Genomic DNA, 13,446 nt, shown 5'->3' with positions numbered 1-13,446 from the left:
TTTGTATATTTTACACCATATTCAATATATTGTTTTTATTTTATTTTATTTTTGTGTATTTTATACCATATACGGTATATTGTTTTTATTTTATTTTGTGTATTTTAAACCGTATACGATATATTGTTTTTATTTTATTTTTGTGTATTTTATAATGTATACGATATATATTTTTTATTTTATTTTTGTGTATTTTATACCTTATACGATATATATTTTTTATTTTATTTTTGTTTATTTTATACCATATACAATATATTGTTTTTATTTTATTTTTGTGTGTTTTACACCGTATACAGTATATTGTTTTTATTTTATTTTTGTATATTTTTCACCTTATATGATATATATATATATATAAAATTCATATATTTTTGTGTATAAAATACACACAAAAAAATACACATAAAATACACCGTATACGGTATATATATATTTTTTTTGTGTGTCTGTATTTTATACCTTATATGACGCACCCACACCTTCCCCCACCCTCATTCGTCCCACTCTGGGCCCTTGAGCAAGGCCCTTAACCCCCACCATCTGCTCCTCTGTGTGTCTTAGATAGCAGCTCTTTGTTCCACACAGAGGGCTGTGGTAGCTCGGTGGTCTCTAGTTGCGTCAGGAAGGGCATCTGGCGTAAAAAAAATAACTGCCAAGTCTTCATGCGACTTAGTTCGCTGTGGCGACCCCTAAAATAGGGAGCAGCCGAAAGAAGAATACACGCACGCACGCACGCACGCACGCACGCACGCACACACACACACAGAGTAAAACTAAAATAAATCCATGACAATTTTTGTTCACATTGCACTATAGTGATGGGAATCAATCTATGTCGTACATCTGTCAGCCATTCCCATTTTTCTCATTTTATCTTTACATTTTACCTGTCATGTAGTGCTATCATGTCATTACTGAGCAGTACTGAATCAGTATCAGTAGTCTTGGCAGAAGACCACATTTTATCTTCCCTGCTGCCCATACGTCCTATTAAAGCCCTTGCCAGTGACATTTAGAACAGCATCTGATCTCAGAAGAACTATGTTTCTTTGTGTCTGCATGTCTGCTTGTGGCTTCATGTTCATTCATTGTCACCTGAATTAATGCTTGCATGCAGCTTTTGTGGGTGTGTGATTGTGTGTTGTTTATTTTGGGATCCCCCTCTAGCTATCCCTAGTTTCTGCCCAGTTGCTACCTGTTTTGTTGATCATTGCCAAAATATGTCTGACTGCAACTGAAATCAGGGATTATGTGAGAAACCAAATGAAAAAGCTCAAAGCCTTTTCCTTTACAGGTTGTTTGAAATAAATGTGGGTCCAAAATAAAATGAAATCATCCATCCATTATCTTTACTCGCTTCTTCCTTTCCAGGAAGTGGAGGTCACTGGTGCCCATATCCAGCAGTCACTGTGAAAGAGGCGGGGAACACCCTGGACAGGTCTCCAGTCCATCACAGGGACACATAGAGACAAATGAGACAAACAACCATTCACTATCTCACTTTCACCTAGGGACAATTTAGAATTACCAATCAGCCTAACATGCGTGTTTTTAGTCAGTGGGAGGAAACTGGAATATCTAGAGAAAACCCACACATGCACGGAGAGAACATGCAAACTCCACCCAGAAAGGCCCCCGACCAAGATTTGATCCGGCAACTTTCTCGCTAAGAGGCAACAGCTCTACCAACTGAACCAATCTCAATTGAGATCAAGAAAAATATATTATAAAAAAATGTGGTTAAGAATTGCACATATAATTGGCCCTTTTACTTTCGTACTGAATGAGCGACAAGACCTTTGTTATATATATTTTTTTGTTTTACTGCTTAACAACAAACACAATTTTGCAAGAATATGCTGAAACTTTCTGCAGTCCACAATTTTCATGAACTGACAGCCAAACATTTAAAAAAAAAGTTTTCTCCCAATACAATTTAATGTTTGCCAGCCTGATGTATAACATCTGTTGTTCTGTGTTCTTATATAGGTTTGTGTTATTGTGTTTCACAGAGCACAGAGCCAAGTCCTGCCAGCAGCCTCCAGTCTCTACCCATCAGTCCCTGCAGTGAAAAGTCCCTGCCATTTAAGGTATTACAAGTCACACTATTTTATCTTTTCATTACTGTATGCCTTTGTTCTTTATTAAATTTATTTATAATTACTTTTAGCCATAATACGTAAATATAGACAAAAGCCTCTTTGTGATGTGCAGGGACTGCTAAAAAGATGATGTGATAGAAAACAATTTCACAGAAGCTAAACCAACATCCATCCATCAACTCAATATCTGTCATTTGTAATTGTTTGTTATTCAGTATTACTGTGAAAGTATTCATTACAAACAGTGACTCCCACGACCCCCAAAAAACAAACAAAAAAAAAAGACAAAAAATTATGGATCTGGTCTGTGCTTCATAGCTCAGTTGATTCACTTAATCCTTAGTTTTTGACTTTGAGGTCAACTAAAATGGATAATTAACACTGAAATTTAACAATTTACAATTCCCATTAACTCAAAGGGCATTTGATCAATGCTTGTTCACTTTTATATATCAGCAGGACAGATGCAGCTTTTGACTCTGCATGCAAGTTGGGAACTTGTTACCCACCAACAATCAGAAGACAAGCTTAAAAGAAAAACGACAAGTTTGTTCTGCATACTGCTACTGTACTGTTCAGTGTGTTGAACCTAGCAGGGAGTGCAACTCATGTCACAGTTGGTCTGAAAGGGCCAGATGTCAGGAGCCATTTAGAGTTCTCCTCTAAAGCGGCCGGATCAGTCTGATCATTTCAGTTCTCAGTTTGACTGTGGTGGAAGTTTGGTTTAATTTCAGCAAGGGATTATGAATATTGCTGATGCAGAATTCAGTTCAATTCAAAAATACTTTATTAATTATTTAATTACGATTAATAAAGTATTTTTGAATTTAATTGAATCAAATTAATCCCAAAGGGAAATTAAATGTTGTTGTAGCTGTTATCCTTGATTCATTAAGAGATGTTATAGATACTGATGGCTGTAGGCAGGAAGGATCGCTTGTAAAGGTCCGTCCCACAGCAGATCTGAAGAAACTGGCCACAGATGCCGTTTGGTCCATCCATGCAGACTCCGGGGGATCCCGGTCCTTTTGCTGTCACAAGCCGTGTTTCCTGCTAGTTCCAGGATCTCAGTGGTCAGGCATTTGAGCACAGTTGGCAAGGAGATGGAAATGCATCCACAGCGCCTCCTTTTCAACTCATTTGAGATTTGGGGCTGTAGTTGAGATATTATTTGAGCTTTTGAGATGTTAATCAGCTGCTTCCGCTTGTAAAAACCACCTTGTTGTTATGGTTACGCATCATAACAAATGCTCAAAAGTAAAAAAAAATCTGTAATAATCCACTGCGCAGCATCAGATACCAGAGGAAACAATCATCCGAAAAAAGTGATTTACATCCAGATAAAGAGGAATTAAAGTTTCTGAAAGCAAAATCTCAGAATGAAAGTAACAGAGGTACTCCAACATGCAGCCACCTCGAGCAGCGCAATAGAATAGTTCAGGTTTATATTTTTGAAATGTATGAAAAATAGAGGGCGACAATGTGGTAGAGTTTATATAGCTGCTGCCTCTCAGCAAGAAGGTTGCTGGATCGATTCCCAGCTTGGGGGGGGGGGGCCTCTCTGGGTCGAGTTTGAATGTTCTCTCCGTGTATGTGTGAGTTTCCTCCGGGTACTCCGGTTTCCTCCCACAGACCAAAAACATGCATGTTAGGCTGTATGGTAACTCTAAATTGTCCCTAGGTGTGAGTGAGAGAGTGAATGGTTGTTTGTCTCTGTGTGTCCCTGTGATGGACTGGAGACCTGTCCAGGGTGTCCCCCACCTCTCACACATTGACAGCTGGACATGGGCACCAGTGACCCCCACTTCCTGGAAAGGAAGAAGCGGGTAAAGATAATGGTTGAATGGATGAAAAATGTAAATTCTTCATTTGTATTCTGGTGTGTTACACTAATAATAATAATTGTTTGCATTTCATCTTTTATAGTTTTGTCAAAGAAAGAAAGTCTGGGCCAGCGTGGCCACAAACACCCAGTTTTTTGTGAGTTCACCAGTTTAAACCTTAAACTTTACTCTAACCTGAAAACATTGTTTCAAAATTGCTGTGTGACTTAAAATACTGAATTTTGTTGAGCTCAGCTTTAGCTTTTTGTTACAGGCACAGAGCAGACTCCATCTCACAGAACTAAATTACTCTGGGTTGGCCTGTTTAGTTAAAAGAGCACAGCAGTCTGTCTGTTCAAAAATATAAAACTGAATTCTCCTTTGATCTGTGTGTCTCATTCAATCGTAGCCTTATCATAACAATTAATGGTCTTTTTTCCACATGTGCTCCTACGGAATCATGAAGAGATCAAATAAGAGAAAAGAGAGCAGTCAGGCAGGGCATGCAGAGGAAAGCAGCAAGTGATATAAAGAAAAGACACACAAAAAGAGTGATGAAAAGTGATTGAGGTGGGGATAAACTGATGAAGAGAGGAGGGGAAGTGGTCTGCATGTCTTAGCAGGCTGCAGACCTCCTCTGTGAACGAAGTCCATCAGAGCTGTGCGATCTGGATAAGATTTATTAATCTCAGTAGGAAGCATGTGTGTGGGTAGCTACTGAAGTGCTTGTGTGGATATGAGTGTGAGCAGGGTTTAAATTTATCTGGGGAGGACTCTTGGCAAGCTTTTCATTGAAATATACCGTGGTTTGGTTGCTGCAGATTTCTTATTAGACTGTCATAGTAGAGTATAGTCCCAGGTCTGTGACGCTGGGGCTGTAGTGGCATTTTCCCCCCCATTATGCCATACTGTAGTTCTTCAGATGCAGTGTTCAAACACATTGCCATAAAAATGTACAGTTTATTGTACCTGTATGTGTGAATGCATCTACATTTGTGTTTCAGCGTTTGTCTTACTATTAGATAGAAAAACAACAACTTTGTGTTTGTATTTTCACAGTGGGTTGTTTCTTTGTACATGTGTGTCGGAGAGATAGATATGTTTTTTGTGCGAGCGCCCTCCTTACTGACCTACATGAAGTATCAGTGGCAGCTGGATGATAAGGAAAAATTAAAAATGTAGGCTGGGACTCAGCTTGAAGACCAAAGCCATGGCTTAAAGTTTCCCCAAATATACACACGAACGGACAGGAACGATAAAGATAAAAATAAAAATGGGACCAGATCAGTTTAAATCAAGTATAGTAACAAGGATTTGGTTAAATGTCAAATTTAAACATCAACATTTAAAATAAAAAAAAAGTTCATTCTTGGCGGGGGGGAGGGGGGGGGGGGGAAGAATAGTTGACTGAGGTCAGAGAATACCACAGTTAATTTCTTGAGAGGACTGAACTACAGATTTTGCAGTAAAGAGACAAGCACCATTTATTCTTGAGTTGAGTGCAATTCTGAAACCCCCCAAAATGAGCTTTTACTGATGTCACAATACCCAATTTTAAACTTGTTTATTGATAACAATATTAAATGTCACAGGTCATAAAATTAAATCTGATGTAATGGTACCAAAAACAGGGAAACAAAGGACTGTCTGCGTTGAGTTAGCTATTTATATATTTGCTTTTATTTGTTTTATTGACAAAAACAATGTTATTAAACAACAAAGTCCATGCTCAATAATCCAGGTGTACAATCCAACATTTTTCAGTCAGGTCATCTAGACAGTTTATTTTTTTTGTGCTGAAATGTTTCACCTTGGGTCCTTCTGTCCAGATGACCTGACTGAAAAATGTTGGAAAGTTATTAAACGTTAATTTTTTTAAATCCATAGCATTATTGAATAACTGACAACTCCAAGAACCGTTCAACAAACATGCATGTGCTCCTCTTGCCATTTCTCTAAACCAAAGAAAAGAATACCAACAAACACAAAGATTAGAGGCAGTTTCTAAATGAGATTTTTCTGTTTAACATTTCTTGATAAATTGATTTTCATTTTGGTCAAAGTTCTGTGTGTAAAGACACTCATGAGAAACAATACTCAAACCTTTGTTTTAATGTCTACATTTTTAGCATATGGCGAGTTTGATGTCAGCAGAGAGGTCTTTTAGCATGTTGTTGATTCAAGTGTTTGTATCGTCAGCCAAAGGCTCTTTTGATAGTGCAGCTGCGTTTTCCTGCAAGGAGAATGAGCCTCTCCATTATTGTGTAACATTTTTTCTGCCTAGCAATAAGCTTAGCCACTAAGTAACTTGCCTTCATCACCATATCAGACATTTTTACACAATTGGATGCATGTTCTTATAAAGTTATACAGTAGTCCCTCATTTATCATGGGGGATCCGTACGCTGAAGCCCCACGTAAGTGAAAAACCGCAAAGTAGGAATAGTAGTACAAGTAGTAAGTAGTAGTTTTAGTATATATATATATATATATATATATATATATATATATATATATATATATATATATATATATGAAGGCGTTTTAAATTCTTCCTACACTCTTGCAATATTCTAAACAATGTTTCTAAACTCTAAATGCTCTAAAAGAGCATAGAATGTCATGATTTCAGCTCCCTGCCATGACTGCACTCTGCGCTCTCGGCCACGCCCACTTCTCCGCCGCAGAACGGAGATCGACAGAGGAGGGAGGAGGAGCTGCAGGAGGAAGCTTCTCCTGCTGCAGTGTGGGCTGCACACAGGTGCAGCAGGGGCTAAATAACCTACAATAATTATTTTTAAATAAAAATCGCATGCCATTTGTGCAGCTCATCCATCATTCAGCCAATTGTGTGTCACATCCAATCTTATTTTGAAAAAAACGCGATACAGCGAGTCAGCGAGTCCGCGGAAAACGAACCACAAGTAGCGAGGGACTACTGTACTTCTAAAGAAAAGGGGCTGTAATCATATGTAGAGTATTGGTTAAAATAAGTATGCACAGTAACTTGATTTGTGTTTTTAGGGAAAACACACATCATTTGTATTTAACATGTTCTACACAAACATTGCTCCTCCAGAACATTTTGCATTTCACATTATTGAATTATGTTACATGTTGAAAAAAATGTATTGTTTCAGTTGCATCATCAGCTTGCATCCAGGTTTATGAAAATGTGAACTTATAGGACTCAGCCTAGTATTTATTTATCCTGCTTGCTTGTGTACAGTTTCTAATTTGCATTTGGTATTTTTTTAAACAGAAACATCTACAATATCACCTTGAGCATTTGAACTTTCCTCTCATGCACAGCAGTAAACACAATACTTCAATTAACTTCTCTGTGGCGGTCTTGGCAACATTTTTGCCAGACTTAGCACTCCTGCTGACTGTCACAGTCACCAGTACCACCCAGGGAATGTGAGGTCTTGCTCTTGTGACACCAGTGCTCCTTGGCGCGCCTACTGTGTTTTATCTGAAGCGGAGTGCAGCTGCCTGCAGCAACTGGGAATGAACCTGTCCTGGCTTTGTTGTTACTAAGACAAAGGCTATGTGAGAGGGGAAAAAAGAAAAAAAATGTTCCATTATTTTAGGCTTTTTTCTACTTTTCTTTGTTGTTAGCACCTTCATTTCTATTTGATTCTAGTAAGAATACAACTTTAGCGATGATATGTTTGCATTTTTTGTTCTTACGACAGATGGAGGTTGGATTCTAAAGATCTCAAAGTTTGTGTCATCTGATCAAAGGAAAAATTCCATGTTTAATAAGCAGGAAGAGAGCAGCGAGAGCTGAAGGATTTGACATTAGTCAGGAGACAGAACTGTGCACGTATATTTACAGAGAAGAGCATGAATAAGACAGTGGGAGGCAGAGGCTAACCTTTGACAGAGCAGAAGGCACAGAAAACAACACAAAAATGGAGAAGACATATTGCACAGGCAGGACCAGAATATGAGAAAAATTAAGTTGCAGTGCTGAGAATAGCGCACATTACCAGACATATGAAAGACTGAAGAAATGACACAAGGTTTGTGGAATGTGTATGTGTTAAAGCTTATATGTATTCCAAAAAATACATTATTTTAATAAGAAAACAAACAGATGGAGATGAACGAAAGCAAACATGAAGGGGTACTTTGATAAAGAAGTAAGAAGAGAAAGATGGTTGGAATATTGAAGAAAAACGGGATTGAAGGAGGGGTGGGAGGAAGAAAGTTAGTCCTGGCACTCCAGAAGATGATTCTGTGAGTGTAAAAATAATCTACGGTAGCCACCTGAGAGGCTGCCATGTCACAGTGCGCCCTAGTTTAATTTAAACCCAATGCATCTGACACTGTGTTTTTTAAACCAGATTTTGTCCCAGTTAAAGTTCTCTACTGCATTTTAGAAGAAAGGAAAAGGAGCTCATGCTTGAGTTGCTGTCAGAGGTTTTATTCCAAGCAACAGTGTGTTAGAAAAATAGTCGAGGACAGCAACTTTTGTTCCAACAAAATTGAATTGACACTTTTGTACTTTACCTTTGTTTCATCAGACACAGATGTCTTTTGAAAAGAGAAACATTTATCATAGTGTTGGTTGGTGCATAATTACAAAAGAATAATGTATATTTTTTAGTGAATTTAAATGCATACTTATACACTTCTTCCAATATGAGGTATAAAGCAGTGCCTACATGCAGGAAATTAACAAAGTATGGAAAAGGTTGGTTTGAAGAAAGATTTTAGGTCTTTAGTCTGTCACAAACTGCAGTGGGTTAATATCAAGGTCAAGGTTTCTTTATTGTCATTCGCATCATTTGTGGTACATGTGGTGGAACAAAATTGTGTACACAGGGTCCCACTTACCTCCAACAAAAGTATAAAGTGTAAAGAAAAACAGTAATAAGATCTAAGATATGAACTAAGAAATACACTAAACTAAGATATGCTAAACACTTAATAGTATGAAAACAATACGCCGAACAACAGCAGCACAAACACGAGTATGTGAGTAGATGAGTGCGAATGAACATAGCAGTATGAGATCAGCAGCATGAGATCAGCAGCATGGATAGGCAGCAACACATATCAACAGTCAAGTGGCATTACTGTGATTTTTTTCCACAGTGATAATCCTGATTAGGGATTGATGAGTCTATCAGCTCCATGGTAGAAGCTGTTCCTCAGTCTAGTGGTTCTACACTTAATGTTCCTCCACCTCCTGCCTGAGGGAAGTGGGACAAAAAGTGTGTGTGCTGGGTGAGTGGGGTCCTTCATGATACAGGTGCCTCTCTTCCTGCATCTGGAGGTGTAGATGTCTGTGATGGTGGGGAGGCTGACTCCAACAGTTTTCTGTGCAGCCTTCACCACTCTCTGCAAAACTTTTCTTTCTGCAGCTGTGCAGCCTCCATGCCACACGTTGATGCTGGAGCACAGAATACTCTCCACTGCACACCCGTAGAAGGAGTTGAGGACTGAACTTCTTAGTCCAGCTCGACTCAACCACCTGAGGAAGTAGATTCTCTGATGTGCCTTTTTTGATCAGACTGGTGGTGTTGTTGTCCTGATGCTGCTGCCAGAATGCTTAAAAATGCCAACATATTTTGTTCACTTTTCTTTATCTAAACTCTCAGATTTTAAAATTCAGAGTAAAACATTGTTTTTTTTAATGTGTGTATGGTTTGTGGTTAGTTTAGTTACGTTTTGAAGAGCCCAGATTTACTCAGAATAAATGGTAAATGGACTGTACTTACATAGCGCCTTTCTATCTTACCAAGATACTCAAAGCGCTTTACAATCTGTGTCCTCATTTACCCATTCATACAGCACTCTACTAGATCTGTACAAAGCTAATTGCACAAATAATTCTAAAGAGACTAATCAGTGCTTTATCACATTCATACGTCGATGGGGACATCAGAGGCAATGAGGTGTTCAGTGTCTTGCCCAGGGACACTTCGGCATGTGACTGCTGGTGGATTTGAATCCCCAGCTCTTGCATTGGAGGACGGCTGCTCTAACCAAGCACACAAGTATTCTTACATAGAACCTTCAACAGTACTTCTACAGGTAAATTAGTATTGACAACATTAAAGTTTCTGTAGAGTGAGAAAACTTGGTGCATCTTTTAGAATTTAGTACCATATTTGTTTAAAATACATTTTAGAAGGTTTAAGAAACATCTATGTAGTCAATTTTATTATGGCACATTTTTACCAATCGGACTATATTTAAATTTACTTTTATTTTTAAACACAAGGTGCATCTGTGCCTGACTTTGCATGGTAGTATGTGTCCAGAAGAACTGAATCATAGAATTTTTAGATACAATCATTGCTTGCTTCTCAAGTTCTGTGAGCATTAAAGGTCGTTCCGAAAAGTTAGCAGTTTTTATTTATAAAATACAACATTGCATATAATGCCCTTTTCATTTTATATATAAAAAAAAGAAGTGTTAGCATTTTTTCCCTTTGTGTGTATATATTAGTTTAATATCTAAAATTAGTCCAATGAGGCCTGTATTAATTTAAATTAGTTTGACACAACACATTTGTTTTGAAGAAAATTTAAAGGACTGCATAAAAGCAATAAACATTATCTAAAAATGAATAAATTCTTAAGTTCACAGTACAGCAGCACAATAAAATACAATTATTTGTCACCTTCCAACATTTGTTCCTTTAAACTGTACAGAGTCTGTTCGTAGTTATAAAAAAAAAAGTTTTTTGAATTTGAAGAAAAAGAATGACAGAGATAGTTTGATACAGTTTTCTAGTCCTGGTAATTTCCTGACAGCTGTTTTAGCTCATTTTTATTTGCAAAGTTTTGATTGAACCAGAAAGAAGATATAAGAAACAAGATATGATATACGTGGGCTATTTTTAAAATGTAGCTCTAATTATAACTCTAATGGAAAGTTCTTATAGTAAATTGTTTTAGCAGCTATTTGAGATAAGAAAAGAAAGTAGTTATATTCCCATCTTAAAGACGTAGTTGCAGGTCTTTAATCGGCTTTAAACTGATAACATGAACTTAGCACATAAAGTACTGGGAACTAAATTAAACACACAGTGCACTTGTATCCAGTGTTCATTTGCCTGGAGCAGCCTACGCACAGAGACAAGTTTTCATTTCTGCACCCAAAGGTAGTTTTCATAAACGTATCTTGTAAGATGCAGAAATGGTATTGTGTAAGTACTGTGGATCTTTTAATTTAACAGTACAAAAAGTTTTTTTTTTTTAACTAAAGATATATATTTGTATCTTTAATAACTGAGGTGGAGGCAAAAAGTTTGGTTAAGCTCTTGGTAGAAAGATAGTCTTTACAGTGATGTGGTGTTTCACAGCAAGACAGTTCCTGATTCAGTTCTTTAATTGCCGTAAAAGTTTGACTGATTTTTTTGTTGTTGTGTTTTTTTCTTTATACCACTGATTCTTCTCACAGTTTCAAAACATTTTGGATTGTTATTCATTTGTAGGTGTGTTTGCATGTTTGTTTCCAACAAGTACCGTATTTTTCAGACTATAAGGCAAACTTAAAATCCTTTAATTTTCTCAAAAATCAACAGTGAGACTTATAATCTGGTTAATATAATATATTATAATAATATGGTTAGAGCAGTCGTCCTCCAGTGCAAGCGTTGGTGTTTCGAATCCACCAGCAGTCACATGCTGAAGTGTCCCTGGACAAGACACTGAACCCCTTATTGCCTGTGATGTGTGTCCCGTCGGTGTATGAATGTGATAAAGCTCTGATTAGTCTCTTTAGAATGATTTGTTCAATTAGCTTTGTAGAGATCTAGTAGAGTGATGTATAACTGGGTAAATGAGGACACAGATTTTAGTGTACTAAGCACTTTGAGTGTCTTGATAAGATAGAAATGCACTATACGTATAAGTACAGTCCATAATCTGGTGCACCTTATGGATTAATTCTGGTTGTGCTTACTGACCTCAAACCGATTTTATGTGGTATACGGCTCTCAAAAATCTGTCAAAATGTTTTAGTTTTGCTTAATGCACCTTATAATCCAGTGCACCCTATGTATGAAAACAGACCCGTTGTGCCTTATAATCCAGTGCACCTTATATTCCGAAAAATACAGTACATGTTTGTTCAAGATTTCAGTTCAGTTCAGTTGATTTATATAGCACAAGTTCATAACAAAAGTCATCTCAGGGTGCTACACAAAAGCAGACAGGTCGAACAGAATGAATGATCATGGTCAACTTAAATTCAATTACTTCCAAATTACCGGTAGTTTTATTACAAATACATGAAATGAATACGGATTCATATAAAGTTCAATGCAATTCAATATAATCAGATTCAGTAAAATATAAAAAGGCAATTAGTTGTCTAGGGAAGCCAGTAGATTGTGTTTCTTTTCACATTGCTTTAATCATCACTTCAATTAAATCCACAGTCTGAAGGTATACATATTAAACACTTTGTATAATTAGAATTTATTAAGGAAAAATATGAACACCTCAGTCCATCAGGAAAGCTAAAAAAAGAAAAGAAAAGAAAAATATGGTTTAATAGGCTATTTTGTTTAATAAATTTCATGTAGTTTTTGTCTATCTATGACTTATCATGTAGTAAAAACCTGATTACAAATTATGTTATTTAACAGTGTGGACCAAATAAACAAATTCAAAATAATAAAAAAATAAATGTTGGAAATAAGTATGCATTAGGCTTTTTAGAAGTTATTTCTTGGCCTTTAGTCTAATGTTAGCAACATTTTCAAATATTAATCAAATTCCTGTTTTATATTTGTTGATACTTTTGTCATAGATTCTGATTTCACTTTATTTTTAAGTGTGAGTTTAAACTGTATAAGGAGTTTTCATTATTAACCCTCTGACTAGAGTTCATGCAACTTAATTGGTAGCCAGTTACACTTAGTAAGTTTTTACATGTTAAAAAATTCTTGGTCAAACTTAAAACAAAAAATGGCTGAATATTTAAAACAGCTACAAAGAAAACAGAACTGGTTCCATCTGGGCTTAAAAAGCTTTTAACCAGCTGAGACCTTTACCAGTATCTCAGAGCTCATACTTGCTTATTTGTCTTGTTTGCTCTGTACTTTTTATGTTTGTGCAAGGAAAATAAAATTTCCAAAAGCTTCTTAAACATCTCGTAACACTTTGCCATCTTGTTTAAAACAAAGCTAAGTAGGGTACAAGTTGTGGAATTAGCCATAAAGCTAAAATTAGCATAAGAACAGCCAAAATAGTAGCTGAAATAGCAGAAAAAGCTGAAACTTGCATAAATAAGCTGAATAGAAGAAGCACAAAAATGTTGTAGTTAGCAGAAAAAATCTAAAATTATCACAAAACAGCTGGAATGAGCTGAAAGTAGCTGAGTTTGTTTTTTTAAATTGCACAAGGAAGCTGAAAGAAGTTGAATCATTTTCTTATTTTTTGTATTTATTTTGAATTTTTGAGACAATATGTGCGTGATAAAATAACATAACATTCACATTCTCTTATGTTATTTTTAAAGAGTGAAAAACTGTAGGATCATTTTTTCT

The 13,446-nt window shown here is 36.5% G+C and overlaps 1 protein-coding gene across 1 annotated transcript in view; it reads left to right on the top strand.

Moving 5' to 3' along the window:
* ccser1 (coiled-coil serine-rich protein 1) overlaps nucleotides 1–13,446 on the top strand; it is a 143,461-nt gene that overhangs the window by 50,167 nt on the left and 79,848 nt on the right. The window contains exon 7 of the mRNA XM_037681003.1: nucleotides 2,016–2,093. Within this exon, the coding sequence (XP_037536931.1) occupies nucleotides 2,016–2,093 (78 nt within the window). The remainder of the gene's footprint in view (nucleotides 1–2,015; nucleotides 2,094–13,446) is intronic.

This window comes from Nematolebias whitei, chromosome 8 (assembly GCF_014905685.2).
Source record: "Nematolebias whitei isolate Nwh7 chromosome 8, NemWhi1, whole genome shotgun sequence".
Lineage (NCBI taxonomy): Eukaryota > Metazoa > Chordata > Actinopteri > Cyprinodontiformes > Rivulidae > Nematolebias > Nematolebias whitei.
The sequence above is the reverse complement of the archived record's forward strand: the minus strand, read 5'-3'. Positions and strand labels throughout refer to the sequence as shown.